The sequence below is a fragment of the Rissa tridactyla genome, chromosome Z, assembly GCF_028500815.1.
Source record: "Rissa tridactyla isolate bRisTri1 chromosome Z, bRisTri1.patW.cur.20221130, whole genome shotgun sequence".
In the NCBI taxonomy this organism is placed as follows: domain Eukaryota; kingdom Metazoa; phylum Chordata; class Aves; order Charadriiformes; family Laridae; genus Rissa; species Rissa tridactyla.
Genome location: NC_071497.1, coordinates 7989327 through 8014794, shown reverse-complemented (window position 1 = coordinate 8014794; position 25468 = coordinate 7989327). Strand labels below are relative to the sequence as shown.

The window sequence follows — 25468 nt, the reverse complement described above, 5'->3', positions numbered from 1 at the left end:
TTACCAGATGACCTAAGACAGCATAAGCTAGTTCTGTACTCTACCAGACATGAAGTAGGAACACTATGAAAATCAATTAAACTGCATTACAAATTAAAGTATTTCTACATCTCCAAAATATTACTCAAGCATTTACTTGTTCTTACTTTAATTGAATTATTTGACTTCTTGGTTGTTATGCTTTTTTTCAGTTTATTCTGCCCACATTGAGAATCTGTCAGGTGTGAACTAATTCTGAGTTAGTAGCCATATAACCATGTTTGTATAAGGTTGAGCTTGTGCTCATGGGTTATAGTCAAAAGTCTGTGCCCCTCTGAATTTTTTTTAGTGCTGCACCAAGCTTACCACAGCTAGGCATCTATTTTTATACATAGTTGATTGAAAACTTTTGTTCTCAAGTATTGCCCAACAAAAATGTCTTCTTCAAAAAACAAGTGTTTCTAAAACCGAATTAATATTTTTTCCAAAACCAATGTTCCATTTTTGCCAAGAAGAAAAAAAAAAAACCTAGATGGAAAAAGTTCTACTTTTAAAAGAAAAAACGAAACCATTTTGCATTTTTATGTATGCATGTGATTACATGGTTAAAAAGTTCATGCTCTGTAAACATTATATATTCTTTTCCCAGCTCCAAGCAGTGAAATTAAATATTTACAGGTATACTGCAACTTGCTCTCAGATAAGTCTTTTCCAGTTATAAGCTCATTCTAGAGTATTTGCTACATCACACTTTCTTTTCTGCTCTGCTCTTCTTTGTGTTTCATGTTATGTCTCTGCAGAGTTCAGGAAAGTGTGAGGATCAAAAGCATCCCAAAAGCTGATCCAGGTAGAAATTATGTATTAAATACTGTTAAGTACTTAATTTTTGAAAGGCTTTCAAGCACTTGGTGCTGCAATCCTTTTCCTAAAATTGTGTCTGAGAGTCACACTTGTGTCATTCTGTCTGCAGCAGTGGGATTATTACAGCCTTATGTTGGTTTAACTGAGAATGTCATTTATCCCTAGGCTGCTTTGGATATTTAATACCCAAAGCAATCACATTTATTAACACCTGTAACTAAATTTCAAAAGTGTTCAGCTTTTTTTTTTTTCCACTAGTTAAGAGATGCTAAGAATACTCCATTAAAATTGCAATTACAGAATCCACTCTGCCTCTTCAGAATATTTGCAAAGCACAAGACTCAGATCTATGTACAAAAATCCACGTGCCATGTATGTCAATATTTATATGCATCATCACTCTAATTGTATATATTCTAAAACATATATTTGCATTTACAATATTATGAAGATACCATAGTAACTTGAGTTACTACTGCTACTACTACAGTAAAGCAAATTATTTTGCACAAGCAGATGGGTCTAGGACAAGGGTGATTTGCCCCACAATGGACTATTCCAGCAAAGCTTTGGTCATATTTCAATGAAGAAAACTGAAGCCTAAAAAAAGATTTGCCATGAGAGAGTGAGTGTATGTTGCCACATGATATATAGCTCTAAATGTCTCCCCAAAAGGAGCAGGGACTGCAGCCAAAGAGTGCATCTAGTCAGCTGTGATTTTGAGTGCTGCCTACAAGACCAGTGGGCTTGTGCAGACGTTAAATTAAAAGTGCACTTATGAGGTACTTGAAAGATGCCTGGAAAATTGTAGAGGATAAAATGTCAGAAAAGCATAATGATAAGTGGGAGTGCATATATGTAATCTTCTCCAGATATCTGTAAAAAGAGCATTGTGGGGTAGATCAGGGGGGTAATCATCATCATAGCCATTTTGCCTAGGAAGGATCTTCCTGAAAATGTTATGCTTCGTTTTTTTCTCTTTTCTTTCTTTTCTTTCTTTTCTTTCTTTTCTTTCTTTTCTTTCTTTTCTTTCTTTTCTTTCTTTTCTTTCTTTTCTTTCTTTTCTTTCTTTCTTTTCTTTCTTTTCTTTCTTTTCTTTCTTTTCTTTCTTTTCTTTCTTTTCTTTCTTTTCTTTCTTTTCTTTCTTTTCTTTCTTTTCTTTCTTTTCTTTCTTTTCTTTCTTTTCTTTCTTTTCTTTCTTTTCTTTCTTTTCTTTCTTTTCCTTCCTTCCTGCCTTCCTCCTTCCTTCCTGCCTGCCTGCCTTCCTTCCTCACTCCCTCCCTCCGTCCCTTAGAGCTTGACCATCAAAATATTTTCTGGCAGTTTTTTTGCCACATAAAATTCCTTCTTTGAGACAAATGGCTTTGCTTAAGAAAGTAAAATTTAGCACCTGTGTGCTATGTAAACCAACCTTTATTACTCCTACATTAATATGATATCAATCTAATTTTTTCCAGAACTGCCACATTAAGGAGTATACTGTGAGTTTGCTCCTGAAGCCAAATATTGTTGTCATTACTGGAGAGAGGGACAGGGGAAGCAATATTCATTATGGGCCTTTTCACATCTGAGCAGCCACAGGAGCATTCAATTGGTGAATATCTGCTTCGACATTGTAACTGTAGTATTTTGACTTTGCCCCAAATTTTTGTTGTGACAAGTCCTTTCTGGTTCTTCTGGGAGGGATGCTCTCTTCCCATGTTAGTAGAGCCGGAACTGGTTCCTTCTTGTTCCATCTGTGTAATGGCAGAAGCATTTTAGGTTGCCCTGGTCTTACATGGCATAACCAAGGGATGACGGCAAAGTGGGCTAGGAAAGGACAAGACACATTGATATCTCACTGTTTCCACCTCAATCATGGAAGACCACACATGGGATCAAGGCTGAAGTCATTTTGGTGAGCAGTTGCTTTCCTTTGCAGCCAGCTCTTCTGTTTACCACCTAACCTGATGAGTTGTCCTGTGGAATTGGACTTTTCTGTCCAGACAGACCAGCTAATCCAGATGCCGTGTGACTGCACAGTCTGATTTTTCTCTTTGTTTGGAATTCCAGCTGGAGAAAATGATTTATTACTTGCCATTTGTTTGGTTTTGGGTTGTTTAGCCCTGCAGAGTTTTAGAATTGTCTTCTCCGTAGGCAGTAAGTAAAATGTTGTCATTGGAAGGATGCTTGTGTCAGGGACCGCTCAGGAGGAGACACCGCTGGCTTGGAACGTCATTTTGCTAATGACATATTGGAGTAAGAGGAAGTGGGAATAGTTGTCCTTAGAATCTTGTATGACAAATAAATATTCAGTCATTATCCAGGGAACTGTATCCTGCACTTACTGGGGCTTAGACTCGACACTGCACGGCTGCCATTCTTAACAACCTGACATTTTACTCAATCTGTTTTTTCTTAACAAGTTTACCACTGCATCGGGGGGGAACGCAGGAAGCAATGAGGCTGAAGGAAACGCCAGAGATTGCCAGAAGGCTTCATGATATGTTTTTATAATAAAACAGTTCCTTTATTTCTGACATGGTTTTTGCATCATCATGTCTATTACTTTAAAATTTGGCAGGGATGTTTAAGCACAGCCATGCAGGCCAGAGCCCTGTGCAAAACAGATGTCCGCATAAGCGACATCCACTTTCTGCAGGTGTTTCTGGTCATAGCCAACAACGCTGTTGAGGTGGACCTTGGGGGAAAGGTATAGCTGTAAAAAGGCTGCAGTTTAGGAACATGCCAGCAATTGATACTCAGGTTTTCAACAGGGCTGGGTCTTGCATGGAAGCAGAGTCACCCAAATATGGTAAAGCAGACTGGATAAGTGAATTCGAGTAGGCAAGGCTGACCACCCACCTTGAATTACTTTCAACTCCTACCCAGCCAGCTGTACAAAAATTATTCTTTTCAAACATTTTCTTCCAGAAATTTATTTGAGTAGTTGAGATTTTTATGCAATGTTAATTTATATATGATGATTATTTTTATTTCTTTTTACTGCTGCTGAGATTTAAAAAATGCAAACTTCTCTTTTGACTGTCAGAGGGAGAACAAAACATAAATTTTGATAAAATTTGGAAGGTAAAAAGAAATAAACCTATTGAAACATGCCCTACATCCCTAAGCATTTCTAAAGGGAGCCAAAGTTAACAAAACTTTTGAAAATATATATCCAGCTGGGGAACATTTTTAAGGGAACTAAATAAAACCTTTTGTTTATTTAGACCAAACAGTAATCAAGAACTGGATTTTGCTAACCTTCATCATATATACTAGTCATGTTACTCTGAGGTAGAAGGATTGAAATAATCAAAAACTTAATTATTTCTGGACCTTTCTTTGCTGTCTTTTACTTAGGTGTGTATAATAGTAGCCATGTTTCTTTAACACCTTAGACCAGCTCCTTGGCAGTATTCCCACCTTTTCTTGACGGGGTAGATGGGGTATGCCTGCAGCACTGTTGCACTTTGACCGTGCTTAGTTAGGTTAATGATATTACAAGATGGCACAAGTTAGAGGAATTACATGTACTGAAGGCTGACACTTGGAATTTTCTTTCAGAAGGAAACGTCTGTATTTCAAAATCTTTTGAAATGAGATGAAAAGAACAATAAAAAAAAAATCCCTTTTCTATGAAACAAAATGGCCCAAAAGATGTTATCAGAGTCTTTTATTTCTGTAAAATTGAAGATTTCTGTTCCAATTTAAATGTAATATTTCAAGGTGGGGGGACACTAAATACAAAGGTTTTGAAACAAAAAAAATTAAATAGTTTTTCTGTATGGGGGCCTGATCCTTGTTGGATTGTTTCTTTACTTCTTTAGTATGCTTTTAAAACAAAATGTATTCAGCGAGACTGACACATTCCTGTGGAATTGGTTGAGTTTTGTTTCACTGGAAGAGTTTCAGCAAGTCATAGTCATAAAACTGCTTGATTCCACCCAGACTGCGAATCTGGTCCGTGGCAGAGCTGAGGTTCAGGGGAGTCAATATATGACATAAGGCTGTTTAAGTCTTTCCTTGTGCTAGATTCTCTCCCAAGCCCAGATATGAGTCTTCACTGGACTTTCAGAGAGTTTAGATAAGCCATTTGAACCTCTTCTACTTTTAGGACTCCAAAATATTTTCCAGATGAAGTGGAGACACCTGTTGGCTGAATTTAAGTCTGCTGACTGTAGGCTTGCTCTTGTTGGGTTACCTTTGCAAATCCACCAGGAGTGTCACACAAATGTGCCGGGATTTTGAGAAAACACATTAAAGGCGTTCTTTTAGGTTATTCAATGAGTCTTAATGAAACACAGTGTGCATTTTTATTGAATTATTCTGTGGGTTGTCTGGATCTACTTTTCAGAGCAGCTTCAGTCTGCTGCAAATTCTATGAATGTATGAAAATGAGGAAGGTAACGATTCATCCACTTGCCTTTGGTCCTCATTGCCATAAGCGTGCTTTTCATAGCATATTTTTACAATCTGTTCCTGCAATGACTTTCTCAGGATAACTTTGAACAAGTCTGACCAAGGGTCTCACAAATAGCTGTGGTGAAGCTTGAGACATCTGACTTGAGTTGTCATTTAAGAGCCTACGAAAGCTGATGGTTTGCTCTTCCATGACGAGCGGAACCGTTGTGCTAACTGCTAGGTTATTAGGACCTTTGTCCTTGGTCTCAGAGCATCCAAGTACTTGGATGTGACGTTTTAGGCTGTTGCCAGGGAGACCAAGTCTATCATCACATGTGTGATGGGAGTCTTCTGCAGGAGGTGATGGCTGTTGGTATTGTGCAGGACTAACTGTAATAAAGAAGAGGAGGCATATGAAAATAAATGCAGAGTACATATCTGTGGGGAAGAAGCAAGGTGACTTAACATGGAAAATGAAGTAGTTGAAAACTATGCACGGGGGGGAAACAGATTTTCTCAATATTTTTCTTAAATTAAATTGTTTATTGCTTTTCTCTCTGAGCCAAATGTGTTTTCCTTTCATTGCAAGTTATCACGTTGGCTTTTTCACAGTCACTGGATGTTACATTTGCAGAAATTTGATACAAAAATGCATATATACAATATTTTAATGATATTTTAGTCATACTATGGTCTGAATCACCCTGATATAATTCTGTTGAAGCCAAAACCAAAATTTTCTGGTTATCAAATGCACGAAGAAATTTGGCTAATGCAAACTATTTTGTTTTTTCATGCTAACCTGCCTTGCGCTTATGGGTGTTTGATAGTGAACATTATGGAGTTTGTGATAGTGTCACATTATGCAATGAAACACATGCTTCCGAAACACACAGTGCAAAATGTTTTTGGTCTTTTCTTTTTCTTTTTAGCTCTATTGTAATCAAAATATAGGGCCTGAGTTTCAAAGTCCACAGGACACTTTGCGAATCTTTATGTGGATTTCATGGGTTTATCAGACCTTGAGTCCTTGTACAAAAGACTGAACTTTATTGCTTATCACAAACTACTCACCAAGTTACTCTGAAGCAATAAATGGGCAAGCTGCAGGTATCTAGAGGTGTAATTCTATTATATGCAGAATGCCAAATTAGATGTGTAGTAGCGGTCAAGTCCTCTTGTGATTAAAAAGCACCCTGTAGCCAAGGGAATTTTCATTTCTTACACATAGTTGACTGTTACTGAGATAGACTCCTATTCCATACAGGTAATTTAAAACATCTAGACATATTAAATGTATTAAGAATCACTCTAGGCTGCATATACACTCATCCACGTATCTATTCCATCTCTTTTTCAGTGCATACCTCATCACTTTCCTCAATAAGAGGCTTCACTGATAAATCTCCTTTAGGACTTGTTTGGATTGGCAGTCTGAACTGACAGCCCTTGGCTTTACTACTTTTTAGCTACTTGTTTTTACTTTCTTTTTCTTGGAGTCATAGTAACAGAGCGCCTCTTTGAACCAGTGCTCCTTTTGGCTTGTTTGCCATGATAATGTGTGAACTATTGATAAACATACGTACGAGCCAAACTCCTTTCCTTAAAAGTCCTTGTTTCATCTCTTATTAATAGTCTCAGGTCTGTATGTCTTTACCGGCAGCTGGAATGGGCATGAACGTAAGTAGGGGCAATATATGTCAGCTGCATCTAGCCAGTTTAAATCTATTGCAAGTGTGCATGTGTCTGTCCTAAGGGTCTAACAAACCAGATCAACAGATAAGACTTTTCCCTCCTGTATTCATATATTATGATAGCACTTAGGTTTTCATCCTCATGTCTTGTTTATTCTTAGACGACAAGTTTATAAGTTATATGAGCTATATTGTTATGTATACTATTGACCATCTCTGGGGTTTAAGAGAATTTTCTATAGCTGTTAACCTGAACATTGGCAACTTGCTTGTTAACACTGAATAATCAAAGCTCTAGAAAGGAGAAGAAATTCTAATTAAAAAAATAATTCAATTGAATTCTTCACTATTTTCTTAAAAGCTGGTTATTTTTTTTTCTTGGATAAATAACAAACCAAAACCACTTAGTATTTAATGAAAGAGCCTCCTGAAAGTTTATTATTGGAATATCATACCTTTAGCTAAAGTTCTTTTATGTGGATCTTTGTGGCATGTGAGATCTTGAAAAAGCTAACAAAGTAAAAGTAAGGTCTGATAGAGATCTTTGCGTATGTAAGAATTTGTGTATGTCTTCTAGGTGAATTTGGAACAGATGTTGTTCATTAAATTTATTACCTACCATAAATGATTTAGCGTGAGCTAGTAATTTGAGGGACTCCCAGGTGTGCACTGCTATGAAAATAATACACTGGTCAGAACTTGTTAGTCATGGTACCCTCCTACAAATTACAGCCTATCCAGTCCCATCCAGGGTTTATAATTTTCTTTTTATGTACAGTTCTGTGCAAAAGCATGCTACGTGCTTTATGCACACAATCCTAACTTCTGTGTATGAAATCATAATTAATCCTTCTGCCACATTAGTCTATATACCAGGTTGTTTATACATATTCCTTCTTAAGCTGTGCACACAACACAAGCCATCTTTCTTGTCCCTGCACATTTCTGTACGTAGTTCTCTTGTTCTATATGTTGGTGCAGTAATTTTATAGTGAATTTACTGAGAATCAGAAGTCCTCAAAGCTCCCTAGCAGCCTTAATTTGCCATTCCCCTTTCAGTTATTGAATTCCTATGTATTTTTTGCATGCAAAATTTTGAATAGAAGGTAGGTATACAATTCTGTGTTGATTAGAGCTTCTACTTTTATGAAAATATGATTCCTTGGTATAACGACTAGAGTTGCTGTTTGCAAAAATTTGTGGATTCTGACAATGACTTTGGTGTCAGACGTGCGGTTCCACATCATATTGCAAATCTTGGACAAATAACAAAATTCCTGCTTTTCTTCTTGAAAAAAAATTGAAAAGGTGATCTGGGAAGGCTCAAATAAATGGCTGCAGAAGCTGCATTTCTCTGTGGCATTAGGCAGCCTCTGTAAACATTTCTAACCTACTGCAGGAAGGGACAGGGAGAAATCCTCTCCTTACAAGCATCACATAAAACAACTCCCAAGAAGCACATGTGAGGGAACGAGAAGGAATTTCAATTCTGTAGTGATCTAATACATCTGTCATAGCACAAAGTAAATGCTGGGCTTCAATGGGGCAATGCAGAATAGCCAGGCAGAAATGAGGTTAAAACCAACCTTTTTCTGTTGTGCTGGGAACGCTGAGCTTAGTGCTGTGCAAACTGAATATTTTAGTGGAAATACACAATGCTGAAGGTGATTTTTTCTCTGTAAGGCTGGCCTGGATCTTAATTTTTCCCAAGTTGTTTAACAATTAGATCAAAACCTTGTATTCAGGGCACTTTACTACATGTTCTTAGTAAAACAGACCTGAAGTTGCCGTTTACTCTTCAACTGAAGTTTTAGCAAAGTAAAAATTCAGCAATACTTTGTGAGTTTAGCTGTAAACACAGTGTGAGATATTAGAACATTAATTCTCAATAGAGTTGCAATGACCTTTTCAAGACCCATGTTGCAGTCAATCTGCACACACGAAACACCCCAAGCCAAAGAATCACAAGCCTTTCACAGTGCTCTGTGTCAGTGTAATGTGATTTAATACATTCTTTTCCAGAATGATCACCTGATTACTCTATCTCTGAGGGCTCAGTAGTCATAGAAGTTAAATAATATTCATATGTAGGGGAATTACTTTAAACTAATGAAATACTTTACCTGTCAGGTCTTCATTTTTTATGTCTTGTAAATAATTTTAATGAGGAAGATTTACTTAAAAATTCATCTCTGTCATGTAGTGGGTATGCCAAAATACCTGCAAATGTTCTTTGGTGAGCAGTCCTTGCCAGCAGTGCTGTAAGACAGGAGTCTTGTATGTTGGTTCAGATCCTCTACTGGCAGATGTAGAAAAAGTTCCATTGGCTACACCAGTTTATACCAGCAAACAGTAATTTTGCTTTGGATGAAACGGTTATAAACATAGACTCAGAAGAAAGATATATTCATTCAAGATGTCGGTGCAAAGTTTCCAGCTTCAAGTCAGTTGGCCAACCCTGAAATTTGGCTTTTTTCTGAGTCTGTTTTATGCTCTGTTGAGGCTCTTCAATGAGGGTAGCACCTATTGTCTGGAACAGAAGGTTTGAAGTAATGTTTGTGCTGAAAGGGCATCTTTAAAAATTGCCTATGGAATTTGGGATCATAAATCCTAGAGGAATTCACCAGGGCTTCAGCAGCTTAAAACCTTTTCTACTTAAAGCTTCCTTCCTTTTCTTTTTCTGCTTGGCCACACAGAATTTGAGAGGTTTACAACCTGTGTGAGTGTGTAAATAATTCAAAGCGAGTGGTAAGCAGAAGAAAACAGCTGGACCTTACTTATGCTACTGTCTGTATTGTGATGATTTTTGAATCAGGTATTTTTTCTTCTTTTCTTCATAATGCTTTATAATGCCAAATGGCAACAACTTTGTAAAGTGAGACTTTATTTACTGAGCTAGTGTCCAAGTGTAAAGAATAGAGCAAATGATGTAGTTTTTATGGTGTTATGATTTCGAATTACTCTACACTGAGAATAAATGCAGTTGCAGAGGCATGTTCTGTATGTCCTGTGTTATTTTAGACTTTGCCTTGCTTAGCTTTGTCTAAGTTCAGCTTTTGATAAAGCTAGCTAGTGTCTCAAACCCATGGAAGCAGTTGCTGCAGGTTGGGAGCAGAGTCTTTTGGGCTAAAAATGATTTTCATCTTGTCCATTTCTTATCCCTGCTGAATAGGGTAGGATAAGTTAGTTCAGGTGTGGGTTTGGAACTAAAGGCGTGTAGCAATTGACAGTAGTACACAATCAATGTGTTCAACACACACAAAGGCTTCAACTAGAAAGTCAGACACTGTGGCAGCATTTAACTTTGTGTCAATAGAAGAACAGACTGCATTAATTGTGTTTCATTCTGATTTTTTTGTTGTTTTTTTTCTCTCCAATGGATTGCTTGTACTTCGTATGTCTACTATAATGCGCAACCGTCACTGTCACTTAGGGATTATGAAAAGCTCTCTTTTTTTTGCAGATCATCCGGTGAATGAATTTTTGGATCTGTTCAGTCGCCATATGCTTCCTCATGCAATAGATGAACCCCACATTGATGCAGAATCAGCTCAGACTGAACCCTGTACTTCCGACTCTGTGCAGGATTCATCTGAATATATTATATTGGATCCTTTCTTTCCAAACATTATAGAGTTTGAAGAAGAGGAAGACTGTGAAAATACTACTGATGTTACAACTCCTCCAGCTTTGCAGTTCATCAATGGAAAGCAACAAGTTACTAGTGCGCCTAAAAGCACAAAAGCTGAGGAAGCGAGAAGTGATCAAATTGAAAGTGTTGCACATTCAAAAAATGTGACCTTTTCTCAAATCAATGAAACAAACACATTTATAATACCTGAAACTGAAGCTTCTGGTACTATGCAACCAAGCAAAGCTGGAGAAGTAATAGGGGCGTTTGAAGTTACACAGCCGACAGCAGATGTTGCAATGTTAGAACCTGTTTACAGTGGTGAGTCAGAAGTTGCCACAACAGATAAATCAATAGCCATTACTTCTTCATATGAGCAGTCTCTGCAAAACAATAAAGAGACCGTAACATGGCATGGAACTGAGGAGAATTCTACTAAAGATACAAAAAACTTGCTTTTAGTTACTAGTGAATCTTCTGGAGATGACTCCACCGAATCAGATTTATCCAGTTCTGTCTTCTCAGAAATTGTGACAATGGAAAGAAAGAATGATGATGAAAAAAATTCTGGTATAACTTCTACTCCTGATGCATTTACTGTGGAAAGTTCTGCTGTGACTGCCTCTCTGGATGCAGTTTTTAATACCGCTACAGTAGGCATAGGTGTGAAAGATCTTATTCCAGAAGAGGTGACCCCTGCTCCGGGAGATCATTATAAATCAACTATTAAACTTAATGCAAATTTCCCTGTTGAAAGCCTTCTGGAAAGTAGTCATACAGTAAAGCCTGATATGAGTACTTCTTCTTTTATAGTTCTAGAAGGCTCTGGAGATGTAGAAGAGGACCTCACTATAACTTCAGCCATGACAACGGAAGCACCAGTAACAGAAACGCTTTCAATGCAAGATACTTCTTTGGGCTCTGGCACAGTGCTGCCAACAGAAATTTCTGTAACTGCTTTGGGAATCGCCTCTGCTTTGCCCAGAGGAATAAGCACTCTCTATTCTGCTTTTGATCAAAGTTCTGAAGTAACTGTTGCCACCAATTCTGTGTCTGAGTTTATTACAGAAAAAGTAGTTGTCAGCTCTCCTGAAACTGAAAAGAAAATTGAAGGTGAAAAAGAAATACAGACCACTGTTTTTACAAGTCAGGAAAATTTAGCTACTGCTGCAGCTGGAAATTTGGAGTTGAATGAACTTGGAAGCACTACTAATGAAATCAGAACTGTAAGTCAAGAGCCTACCCTGCCCAGAGAAGCAGTAGCGGTAACAGGTACCATGAGTTCTGAAATCAAAAAGGTCACCACCATTCCTCTCTTGAGAGAGAAGAAGCTTTTTATAAATGAAGGATCAGCAGAAGAACCAGCAGACATATTTTCAGGGGGTCCCACAAGAAAAGTGGTAAGTACTGACTCCCTGTTTATTGATCCAGGTTCTGGAGACATAGATGTTGTCATTGAGTCTGCTACTTTGACTTCAGTTCCGTTAAGGCCAGTCACTGAAACACAGACAGAAAAGCATGAAGGAAAAATTTACAGCATAGATGATGTTTCATTGAAGAATGCAACAACAGAATATGAAGAACATGCAAGAACAGATGAATCACCGGTACCAGTTTCAAGTACTGGGTCAGATGGCTTGACAGAGGAGTCTGGAGTAGCAAGTCAGATGTCTCAGGAGGTGTTTAGTATGGGAAACCCAGGAGAACAAAACCAGGAAACAGAACCAACTTACACAGCTCCTTCTGAAGTAAAATCTAGTCCTGATTTGACAAAAGAGAAAATATCTTACGTTACACCAGGAATTAAAACTAAAGATTTAGAAACAGGTGAGGTCACATCATCGACAGAATCAATGCTTAGTAACAGCCCTCATGACATCATGGTGACACATGGTACTGGCAGTATCAAAGCAGTAGCTGAATCAACAGAAAGCAAAAATTCAAAAGTTAGTTCTTCTACTGTCTCATTAGGCAAGATTCTCCTGATTGAGCATGGCTCTGGAGAAGAATTTAAAGGTGACAGCAGCACCACAAAACTAATGTCTAATGGGCCTACTGAAGAAATACTTGGAAGTCATTTCCCATTTATTGATCAAGGATCTGGAGAAGCAGACACATTCGTTGAATCATTTGAAAAAACAGCAGTTTCACCCACTGGAAGACCAGAAACACTAGAGAAATATGACAAAGAAGTTGTCAGCACACCATCTGTAGATCATGCCTTCACTACAGAACCTAATGAGCTGGTCACAAGTACCAAACACGAAGAAACCAGAGTGGCAACTGTAACTGACTTAAGAATGGAAGAGAAAACAACTGGTGAACTGACAGTGAGAGCTTTTTCTACAAATCTTCCTTTGGTGGAAGATATACATTCTGGGGAAGACAGGCCAAGGGAAATTTCACCAAAAGCTATAGAATCTTCTGAAGAAACAACAATAGGCCCATTCTTTAAAAGTACACAGGCTAACCATGAACATCTGGGATTCTTAAATGTTCCGACTGTCAGTCCGTATTCAGAAGAAAAGGAATTAGAAACTGAACCTGTTAAAAAAATACTTTTGCCATTTAATGATGACAGAGTAACTGAGTCTGTAAAGATTGAAAGGAAATACATAAGCTCTCCAGTTACAGATATAGAGCAAGAGGAGGAGCTGGTACAAAATATTTTCCCTACAAAAGATATTCCCAGATCAATCCTGACACCTAAAGAGGAAAAGCCAACAAATAATGAGTTCATCAGTGATCCATTATTTTCAGGACAAGGATCGGGAGACGACCTTGCTGTTTTTCCTTCTGTAGTGCCATTGCCTGACAAAGAAATCATGAGTACCTCAAGTCCTCAGGCTTCTCATCCTGCAAATATGGGACCCAAACTTTCAACTGGCAAGACAAAAGATTTTGAAAGAGGAAGCACTCAATCAAACACTGAAGTTAATGAAGAAGCTACAAGTGCTGTAACTGAGCTGCTGTCAGAAACAGAAGACCAGTTCCCCAGCTCAGTGATCACCAGCTCCCCAGCTTTAGCACAAGAGAGTTCCAAAAGCTTCAGCTCTAAAGAGATTAAAGGGACGACACCTTATTTTGTTGTGACTGAAGAACCTTACAATACGGAAACTAACTATAGGAGGGGAGAAAATGAAACCGATAGGACAACAGCTACTTCTAAACCTGTTTCTCAAGAGAAAACTTCACATTTGCTGATTAAAGATGGCGTAACTCCCGTTTCTGTACTACTGAGTGGAACTCCTAATCTTGAAACAGAAGAATCACTTGTAACATCATCAAAATTGCCAGGCAGACTATTACCTGAAAGCTCTGGAGAAGGATCTGGCTGGGTTAGTGTTTTGGATTCATCTTCTCCTGATATGTTTACTCATTTCTCAATACCCACTGTGTCAAAAGTAGAACTAAATGCTTCATCTAGTGTTCCTGGGGAAGTTTATTCTGAAGTTATGACGACAGAGGTACCAATAGATAGATCACAGAGTGTGATCACAGGACTAGCATCCCTTTTTACAGAGGAAAAAGAGTTGGTGGCAAATACATCTGCTGTTCAACCTAAGACAGCTACATCAGAAGAACTAACAAGTGATACTGGGATATATGAGAAAATCATTCCCATGATTGATGATAAAAGAAGTGTTATACTCAATGTTTCTGTTTATGGTGATATTACGCTAATTGAAGAACGACTTCAAATCCCATCCGAAGAAACAACTATTATAGATATGGATCATTCAAAATCAATGCCTGAAGATATAATAAGCGTGCAGACAATGCCAAATCCTGTCATACAATCAACATATGGTGGCGATGACAGCATGACAGCTGAAGGAGACAAATACTATTCAACACCTAACTTTTCCATAACAAAAGGGAAGACACATGGATCTGGTGATAGTCTTTCTTTGACTACTTCCAGACAGCCAAGTAGTGAATCAGTAACAGCTGAGCACAGACCAAAATCAGATGACAAAGATTTGGGTTCAGGGAACACCATGAAGTTTGCAACAGAAACCCTCATCACTACCAAACTCACTGAAATGGGCATTTTCTTCCCTACAGTACCATCACTGGCAAGTCCTCATGTACCTCAGGAGACTAAACATATGGTATCAAGTACAGTGGAAGACATCTATGAGCTGAATACTTCAGCAAACAACCAAGTAATAGCAGACCAAAGTGAAACAATCCCTGTCTCTGGCTTTTCTGGAATGGGCCAAGAAGAACTGGATGATAAGCAGCCTGTGGTTCCTTCACTTACACCAGTTTTAGCTACTGATACAGAAAAGGCTTTGACAACTGACATGTTTGATGTAAGTATGGTCACCACACAGTATACGTCCGACCTCTCAACTGTATCATCTAGCAAGAATGAAGAAAAGCATCCTACAGTATACACAAACACAAAATCGGCATCAGCAGAGTATGAAGAAGCAGATTCAGTAAGCTTCTACTCTACTCCTAAATCCTCAGTAACTGTTCAGTTAGTTAATGGAGTATCTGAGTATCCTGAGGTAATCATTCCAAGTACATCATCATCAAAGGATTCAAATCAGTCCAATCATTCATCAGAAGGAACCTTCAAAGAGGTTAGTTCTGATATTGCGGCAACATACAAACCACCCACTACAGACCTTCTTGACAGAACAGAATCTTCTCTGCTAGAGTTTTCTCCCAAGCCTGTTTCAGAAAGCACAACTACTGAAAGTACTCCTCACTTTAATAGACTTGTAACAGACGGGACACAGCAGACAGAAACCTCTGAAACTGATTTGGCTGCTGAGGAAGAAGCTACTGTTTCTGGAGATTCTCCATCAATACATGTCATGCCTACTGCTTTTCTGAATTTTGGAGAAAGAGCAAGCACAGATGTTCCAAAAGTTAGCACAATAAAAATTGAAGCTTCCTCAGGGAGAGTGAACAACCCCCATCAAGATGATGACAGGAGTACTGAGAGAGAGATTCCATGGCTTTTTTCCACACCTGTTTCAGATTCACGCAGTAGTGGTGAACGTGAAGTATTTAAACCTGACCAGGAAGCAGTTACAATGGTAGCTTCATCTTCACAACCTTTGGACAGAAGCACGGAAACACAATCAGCTTTGGTTGGTCTAGAGGAGATCACAACAATTTCTTCTAACATTGCAACAAATAGCCCTGCCCCTGGAAACAATCCATTTCAAAATGAGCAGTCAACGATAAGCTCTGAGGAACCAAACACTATTGAACTTGTAACTTCATCATTTTCCCTTCCCGAAGTCACTAATGGATCAGATTTCCTGATTGGCACCAGTGTGGGTTCAGTTGAAGGCACAGCAGTGCAAATTCCAGGTAACTTCCAAATATGATCACTGTTGTATGTGTTTGTTGTGATACTTGTAAATGTGTGTCTTGAGTCTGATAAGTGATATGACAATCAGCACTGTGTGAAATAACAACAGAACTCATAAGCCTCCTGAGGCTTTGAAATCAGCATGATTGTAACCCCTACAAAGTGAAGGAGAATGGGGGGACCGAAACTCAGGCTCAGTGACTTTTCCGGAGTGTTTGCATCGTGGAGCTCTGGATCAGACTTGAGGTGACCATCCAGTTCTAAAAGACAGGAAGGTAACATTGATTGTGGTAGAGAATTCAGCTGTAATTATTAAATTTTTCAATTTCCCACATATATTTTTGCCTGATAGCTGTTCTGTGTTAGCATGATGATAGTACTTATACAATTGGTTTACAGGTAGGGTTGTTTTATAACATCTTGACTCAGAGAGCAGATATAGTGAACATTTTAGTATCAGAATTTTCTACAAATACCAACTTTTCTTAACGTACAAGATAACTTTTGCAGACAAGAGAAAACCAAGACTTCGTATTTTCAGCCTGTCTGTATCTTTAACTTGTTGACACAGTGTCTGTCTCTTATAAATTACAGATCTTTTTGCTCGATGTTATTTGCCACATTATTTTGTTTTACATAATGGCTATTAGGCACCATTTCACCAAATACATAGATGATGAAGGTAGCATCACTATGAGTAATGTCACTTCAATTTATATTTTATCTAGATACGCCTGAGGAAAGAACCGATCGGGCTTAATCTTATAGGGTTTTCTGTTATTTTTTCTCAAATAATCCAGGTAGCTGTCAATTTGAAAATGTTACTGGGAAAATATCCAGTCTGTAAGAGGGCAAACAGTACAAAAGAGTAAACATGCAATAAACATTGCTGGGTGCTTAACATAGCCCTACATTTGGGACTTTCAGTGAAGCAGTCCTAAAACAAGGACCCTATGTTATAGATATTATCAGATTCTTTTCAAAACCTCCAAAGAGAGATCCTGCTGACTTAATTACAATCCCACACTTACGTAGACAGGATTTTCTTCTGAAGGCTTTCAACTGAACCTTGTGCTTTCTGTTGATAGGGAACTTGGTATTTTAAGAAGACTTTGAATGTCTAACTTGCAAGGGTAAAATAGATGTTACTTATCTTTTACTTGATAAAGCATAGTCAGATTGTTTTGGAAAAATGTAACCAAAAAATCTAAACTTTTCTCATGTCTCTGAATTAACTTAGGATATAGTACTCATCCTTTTTTTAAGGTTTTCAAAGCCTTCTTTTGTCCCAGAAGGACTGCCTTCATAATTTTCCTTTAACTCTTAGAAGCTAGTACTTAGAAATTGTTACCTAGTGCGTACTTATTCGTGTGAATGATTGCTCCCAGGCATTAAATCAAATGCAAATACCTAAGTATCTAAACTCAGTTGAAATAAACATCACTAGAAGGCATAAAGCTCTGCAAGAAAAAGCTATTTAAATCATAACTCCCATAACAACAGAGGATTTCACAGCAGGTAAGCTTTTATCTTAATGTTTAGTTCAGTTACGAATGTACCTTGATTTGTATTCTTGAAATATGTTTTTAAGACATATGCATGTATGAAAACATCCTTTCAAAGAGATAAGACTTTGTGGGCATTGACTGATAACGAAGTGAAACAACAGCAGACAGCCAGTATGTTCTGTGTACCCAGTCATTTTACATAAACTAACCCTGTTCAAAAAAAAAGCATTCTCCATTCATTTTGCATATGTTTAACTCTTTTCAGCTATAATTAATTGTCATGTCATGCAAACTAAATCCTCAATAGAATATCATGACTACCAAATACAGTAAAAATTGCTATAAAAAATGTAATTCTGAAAATTATTTATACTGGTTCATAGTAAATGCTATGTTGTTGTTAAAGTTGAAAATAGTGATGCCTGAAAATAAGGTTTACTATATTACAAAACTATCTTATTCTTAGTAGTCTTTTATGATAATAGAGTTTCTGTAACGCTTGTAAAGCCTGCAACGTCAGTGCAGACATGAAGAAAGATTTCTTCTTCCAAAAAATCAAAAAGACACCAGTTCCTTCAAACTACAGAGTCAATTTTCTTTTTCTACTTGTCTAACAGGCCAAGATCCATGCAAAAGCAATCCCTGCCTTAATGGTGGTACCTGCTATCCGCGTGGTTCATTTTACATCTGTACATGTTTGCCAGGTTTCAGCGGCGAGCAGTGTGAATTAGGTAAGCTGATGCCATCAAGATACTGATTAAGTTGGGCATAAAGTTTTCATACGTGAGATCTGAAGAACTGGTTTGTTTTGAAGTTGAAGAACACGTAGCGAGGCCTTACTTAAGAAAACAACAAAATGAAGGAGGTCCACTTACCTTTTCTCTCTCCCTATAAAGTACACAGGTGTGTATGGACACAAACATAACAGAATTATAAATGAATTACATGAACTAGAATTCACAGAATTAAATTCATAAATACACCAAATAAAACCAAATAAACGTTAATATTTGGGATAGCTCTTAAGAGCGTTGTGTAATTATTTGAAAGAGTGGTAAAATAAACTAATTCCAAATGTGACTGAGAAACTGAGCACTGAATGCCAGCTTGATATTTTTTTCAAGGAAATTGTAAATATGATCATAATCATATGCATCTTCAGTATAAATTAGTATTTTGGTAACTTTTCTAGCTGAGGACCTGTTCAAACTGCCTGTGACATCTGTGTTTACCTGCTATGACTTAAGTTTCAGAGGCTCACCAGTACAGTTCAGAATAACTAGCTTTTCCTTCCAACCAGCGAGCCACAGTATGATGAAAGTGGTAGTTTGTCTGCTTAGTGTAGAGCTTGTTTAGGCTTTTGAAAAGTCATAAGTTTCATTCCCTGATAAATACCATGGATTTGCCTGTTGCACAGGCGCCTGCAAAATCTGAAATAAAAAAAACCTCATGCAACGTTGCTAAAATAACTTCATCATATATAGCTCGGGAGAACAAAAACCAACCCCACCCAAAGGCTGATATCAGTGCAGTATAACTGTCAGGATTACTATGGTTTTATTTGTGTTCTGCAAGACAGTATGAGATTAAAAGAATAATTAGCAGTGGTTTTCTCTGCTTTCCTAGCTCATGTTGATGAGTTTGCTACTTTCCTAGTGGGTTATTGCTGGTAGATATCAAGCTTTAGATGTTGCATCTTAAATCTTATTTTTCAAGGAATATGGTTTCCTCTGCTTGCAAACCAGATGTCAGAGAAAATAATTTTCTTTTTTTTTTTTTTTTCAGATTATAAAAGAATAATCCGGCCACTTCTTGTCCCCTAGAACTCTTAATGGCTTATTAACAAATTGGAGTGGGACACTCCATGGCCAGTTGCCATATAAAACGTAAACGTTGGTGTTTTTAGCCCTTGATTCAGGGGTATTCTGGAAATATGGCATACAATGTTGACTTGAGATTCAGGGATATTGTGTGTATACGGCACAAAACGTTGGCTTGAGAGCTTTCCAAAAGACTGGAACAAATAGGACCTAGCATAAAATTTGAACAGAAGTAGTTTTTCTAAATAAAAATATTTTTAAAAAAGCCTTTCACATGATGCAGCAATTATTCCTAGGATTGCACAACTGTTTGTTGTAGATATGTTTAACTTCTCTCTTATGTTTTGTCAATCACTACCGGCAGTTCACATCGATGTTTGCAAAATATGCATTGAAGTTTAAGCTGTGATTGTTTCAGAGGAACAGGACTCATCAGAAAACACCATATGATCTTTATAAAGATACATATTAGCTTATAACCTATGCAAATAGATGCACAAAGTAATTATATTAAATGAACTAGTGCTCCAATCTAAAAGATGAAGACAAGGTACTTTAGCAGCCAAAAGAGTGAAGGAAAGAAATGTTATTTGTTTACTGTAAAGCCATAGGCTCAGCAGTACACCTCTGCAGGACTATGAGTGTTACTATCTGACTGGTCATTTAGTGAGATTATCTTTATGATGCTTTGTCCTTATCTTGATAAGATTGATAAGTCCTTATCTTGATAAGACAAGGAAGAAATCAGATATGCAAAACAATAAGATGACAGGGCATGCTGCTTTGCAGACTGAAATTAGCAGGTTTTTTTGATGGTATATGATGATATTTCCAATGTTTGAGATTTGTGAATATATTTGAGGTCTCCCGTACTTGATGAGAATTTTTTGTGCCATGGTCACACACTCAAGTCAAATTTTCCACCAGTATGGGAAAATATTACACACTGCACAGTACCACTTCTTTCTCAGACACACAATGAGGAATTGAAGGTCTAGACGTTAGAAATTAACTCAGAGTCAGGGTGCAGGACAGAAAATTTTGGGTAAGTAATGTCACATTTCCTGAGGAAACTGCTTCTTGGCTTGTGATTGGAGAGAAAGGAAGGTTGTGCATAGTGAAATCAATTATCATGCAAATAAACGGGTCACTTGGATCTTTCGCAATACTTCATTCTTCTGAATTGAACTGGTCCTAGTAATAAGTATGACTAAGGCTTAAGAACATTTCCCTTCTAGGAGGTGGGTGGATTATAAAAACACTTTTATCTTTATGTTGTAGATGTCGATGAATGCCAGTCTAACCCATGCCGGAATGGAGCCACGTGTATAGATGGCCTCAATACCTTTACTTGCTTGTGTCTGCCAAGCTATATAGGTGCTCTCTGTGAACAAGGTAAGCTGTATTCACCAATCTGTGGTGATGGAGGTTATCTGTTTTCATTTCATCACCCTCCTGGAGTAACTAGGCAAAGCCTTCTAAAAAAGAGAGGATGGAAGAAACTGTCAAAATCTGTGGGAAGTCATCAGTGATGAGGAGAGAAGATAATTTTTGAATACGTTAGACTCTCATGGTTTGTGGTTTAGGATTTTTTGCTTAAGGTTGCATCTGCACCATCTTTTGCAGATGGACGAGAGCAAACTCTACCCACATGCTAAGCTGATTGGAAGTCACATTGCTGCTGTACCAAATATAAACTGATATATTAGGCAGTCTTTATGTCAAAATAACAACAGCTGTACAGTTTTCAGGTGGCTCCAAGGCAAGCACAGCCTGCTGATATTGGCTTGCAAACTGCCAGGAAGACACATAATGAGTTTCTCTCATTACTGTAGTGATGCTTATGATAGTGAGTGGGAGCAGAGTTACTCTCTGACCAAACTTCTGTCTTAAAAAATTGTGTACAGTGTAAAAGATATATGAGTACCCATCACTTCCAACAAGCACGACTGGAAAGTAGGAACAGTCTACTGTATATGCCAGATTATATACGCATTCACTGGGTACACCAGCCTTGACAACTTCATGCCAGAATTTTTAAATTAATTTTTTCTGTGATTATTTTAGGAAAAGTAGGTGCAGGATCACAATTACAAGGAAGTTGTAAAAGGGTTTCTAAACTGGGCATCTGAAATCAGATTAATCGTCCAAGTCTCTAATTGTTAGAGCATTGCCTGCAAGAAATCCCACTGTATTTACAAGAAATATTTACAGTGTAAGATGCTTACTCAATATGTGCATGTAGGAGGACGAATAGCGTAGCAAAATCTGTTCTGTCAGCAAGACTAATGAAGGCATTTCCATGGGAAAAAGAAACGGTGTTTTAAAGTGTACTTTCTAAAGTCTAAGAAAATACTTTTCTCTTTTTCTTCAGCTGAATGGTTTTGGTCACAGGTGAATAAACTAGCCCTTTGGATTTTTTTAATTAATATTGTGTATTTTCATGTTTGTTTCTGATCTTCAGCGAAAGGCAGTTTGCAAACTCTTCCTGCTCAACCTATGTAGATTTGTTCATTAGAGCTGAAAATTCTCAAAGTTGACCAGCTCCAGCACTTTTCACTGCTTAAATTTTTCAGTAGTCTGGCTAACCTTGTAATTTGGAAGGACTTTCTCCAAAATTATAAGCTGACAGTGTATTCACAACAAAAGAAATAAATGTTCTCACTCCTTTCCTCCTCCCCTCCATTCCAGCAAATCCATAGTAGTGAGTGAGTCTGAGTACCGTGGTAGCTTTAAGCTGCTTTTTATGACCAACCTGAGAGCATATTTTAGGTGGTTAATGGGAACATTTCCTAGTTTGTCAATCAGAACCAGAGCCCTGCTCACTCAGCTTTGGAATTTAAATTTCCGCCACTTAAAGTCCTGCAGTGGTTTGGGACTTGGGAAAAACATTTAGTGCCAAATTTCCACTCCACCAGACAAAATAAAACTGTGTTGGCAATTCAGACACGGTTGTCTGGCAAGCAGGCTTTATTTCAAGGCACCAGTCCTGACCTCACTAGATTTAAAGACCAGCCAGAACGACAGAATGCGTACCTTGGTGCCACAGGAAAGGTGGAGTTGAGCACACCGAGATTATATTTCATTACTTTTTTTTTTTTTTTTCTCCTGCAATATATACTATTCATTTTAGAAAGCTTCAAAAAAAAGTCAAGCTGAAAGGCTTTCTTAGGCACAGTGCTGAGTATTTAAAATGTCATGGAAGAGAACGGAAGCAGAGAGCGTGCATCGCCACTGGAAATGAAGCTCAAAGTACGAGACAACTCCACCATGTCCTGCTCCTATGACACTGGTGTAGAAAAAACATAGAGCTCAGAATTTCACCCAAATGCCCCCATGGGACTTTTCCAGACTAAAGGATGTTCGGCTGATGTATTACGCCTGTGTTAGCGTTAGGAGGGGATGTGACCAGAGGACGGTGCAGCTGCGCATCAGGGAGCTCCGGCAGGTGGTAGAAGTTAGAGGAGCCTTCAGGGTGATCTAACCTCGGGTGAGGGAAATCAACCCTGAGACTCAGTCAGCTGTAATTGGCTCCCTGACAGCCTTTTTCCTTGCCAGGTGGAAACAGTTCAGCAGACAATCTGAGCCCAGGAACTTCTTCTTGAAGAGAGCTAACGTTGTCTGATGTTAGAAATAGAGCAGCTGAGGGTGTTTCCTTTTTAAACTAGATTGGTAGATCAGTAACGCAGCATCGCTTCTGGGTCAGACTAGATTAGAAGCGAATGGAGTACCTCTGTTAGATACCCTCTTTTGCCCACCACATATATCTTTTCAAAGTACAGATGCATGTTCTGCATGGCACTGGGTGCCATTTGAACATCATGTTTTAAAAATGCAGAAATATCCTCAAAACCACTTTTTCAACAGTAGATCTGGATGTGAGTCTTATTCTGGGGGAGCCGTCGGTTTTTCCATTGTCGCCCATCTGTGAAAAGCCCTTATGAGAGCTCTTGGTGTCCAGATAAATGAACCCAGATCTCCCAGTTTTGCTGCCTGAAGCATTGCTTTGCAAGCTCCATGTTTGGGGAAAGAGAAGGGTTGTTTGATACCCTGTCTCACACTGGGCTGGTGGAACCGACTGTATAGTCCCAGGGACCAGCAGGGTGTATGAAAGTCTGTGGCTGTTGTTGCATTATCTGGCCATCTGTATTTGTGGTCAGGAGTACTTTACTTCATGAAGAGTTACGTGGGAAACAACAAAATGGTAGAGACTTGCAATTTGAACCTCAATTTCAAGAATAAGTGATCTTTATGGGAACTGGATGAGCACCTGTTTCGATTTTCCTTTTCCTTCCGTGGCTGGTTAGAGTTTCCTTTTCTTCTTCTCTTTTTACCATTGGCGTCTACCTGCTTTCAAGGAATGTTGTTTGTGTTTTAAACTTAAGGTTTGGCTTTCTCCACTGCAGGATCTCTGCAGGCACACCTAGGCGAGCCTGTTTACCAAATGCAGCTGCGTGCATGGACCTGTGTGCCAATGGCACATATGTGTTTGTTACAGGACATGCCTCCTTGGGGTAATACAACCGACTGTTCTCTTCCAGGTTCTGGAAAAAAAAAACAACTGTGTTTTTTCATCATTGTATCAGGAACAAGGTTTTTTTATACCCCAAGTTCATTGTTTAAATGTCTGCAATTACTCCCGTCTCATTTGATTCACTTTGTTCCCAGGGCTTGGTAGGTTGGAATGGAAGTATTTGAGAAGGGCTCAGTGCAAAGATACTTTCTGAAAACAGATGGTCTCTAACTGATGTCTTTCAGCTGAGAAGGGATTATTTTGAGTATTTACCAGAGAAATGGTTTCTCCTCAAGATGTGTGGGCTAAGGGGCCTCAGGCGTTTGTTCATTAGTTGAAGACAGACAGTCACAGATAAAATTCACAGCGGAGCAAGACTCACATTATGTTCTAGTACCCATGTCTCAGTCTTTATTTTCTTTAAGTCTCTTACAGAATTTCTTTTAGACAAGGGACCTATTGTCAGCAGCTTACTGCAGCTGTTGAAAAAGTGGTACCTATCTATGTATTAAACCTACATAGAACTTTTTTTAATGCGGTGTTTAGAGATGTTGTTAATGCATATACAATTGCAGTTACAGAGAACAGAAGCTGTGTAAGTAACTCTTTGCACACATCACTGAAAAATGTGAATTGTCATAAATCTTAAGGCTAGTCAGACAACGTTTAAAACACCATAAATATGGCAAGCAGTGTTTCAGTCTTTCCGTTGCTTTCTGGAATAAAGTTATGGGAAGCTGTGATTACCTCCCTGGATAAGTATACAATGAACATGGAGTATTGTATTCAGTAAGTGCTTGCACCTCCTCTGCTCACAGGTGATCAGGTCAGAAGATTTACAGCCACCTGCAATTAGACTTTAGTGGTTCACTAAAGGCACTAAAAACTTACATGCATATGGAGCCCTTACCTTTGTGTCACACTTTCAGCTTTGTTAATGTAGTAAGATACACACACTCAAGACAAAGCACTGCAGAAATGAAACAGTCCCCACATTTTTACTTTCCAGGTTTGCATTTTTCATCCTCTAGCCTCCTGCCTCTCCTTTTCCCCATTCCTTTTTCCACTCATCTCATGAACCTCTCCTTCCCCCCCCCCCAAAAAAAATATTCCTCTCTTCCCCTTCTAAAAATCCTATGTATTTTATAGCCCTCAGCACTGTCTTTTCCTGTCTTTGTAGATTTGGGCTACAAACAGGTGCAGAATAAGTTACTCAACTGTTCCTTTTTGGAAAACATGCCATTTTGGATATGGGGGAGGAGCTGTATGTGCACTGCAGTGCATGCATTTCAACTAAGAGCACCTGTGTCACCATTTGGCATCTTCTGTCTTAAAAAGAGAAATTTTATTATTTATGATTCACGCTCATGCCCAGTCTTCTAGGTTTTGTGTTTTCAAACCTCTTTGCTTCCCCTATGTGCCTTTCAGCAGATCTTCTCTCAAATTGTGCACTTCTTCTCTAGCAGAGGCCAGGCAAGGCTTGATTAGAATAGCCTGGAAATGCTCCCTGGCCACGATTTTCTCAGCATGCGATGCTGCTTGTTATTATCTGACTTCTTTCCTGTGGGACAAGGGAGTCCCTGAACAAGATGAATAATAAAATCTTAAGTGCCTTCACAAAGGACATAGCCTTATTAGTCAGCATTGTGTGGTTAAACAAATGTTCTAGAAAACCAAAGGCAGACTAAACTTTAAAATGACCTAGATGCCAGAGATTAAAGCTGTATCTGCAGCCTGC

At 38.4% G+C, this 25468-nt stretch overlaps 1 protein-coding gene across 2 annotated transcripts in view; it reads left to right on the top strand.

Annotated features, from left to right (window-relative positions):
• VCAN (versican) overlaps positions 1 to 25468 on the top strand; it is a 115354-nt gene that overhangs the window by 68286 nt on the left and 21600 nt on the right. For both annotated transcript variants that reach the window (XM_054186502.1, XM_054186503.1), the window contains exons 8-10: positions 10384 to 15888; positions 18015 to 18128; positions 20499 to 20612. In XM_054186502.1, coding sequence (XP_054042477.1) covers positions 10384 to 15888; positions 18015 to 18128; positions 20499 to 20612 — 5733 coding nt within the window. The remainder of the gene's footprint in view (positions 1 to 10383; positions 15889 to 18014; positions 18129 to 20498; positions 20613 to 25468) is intronic.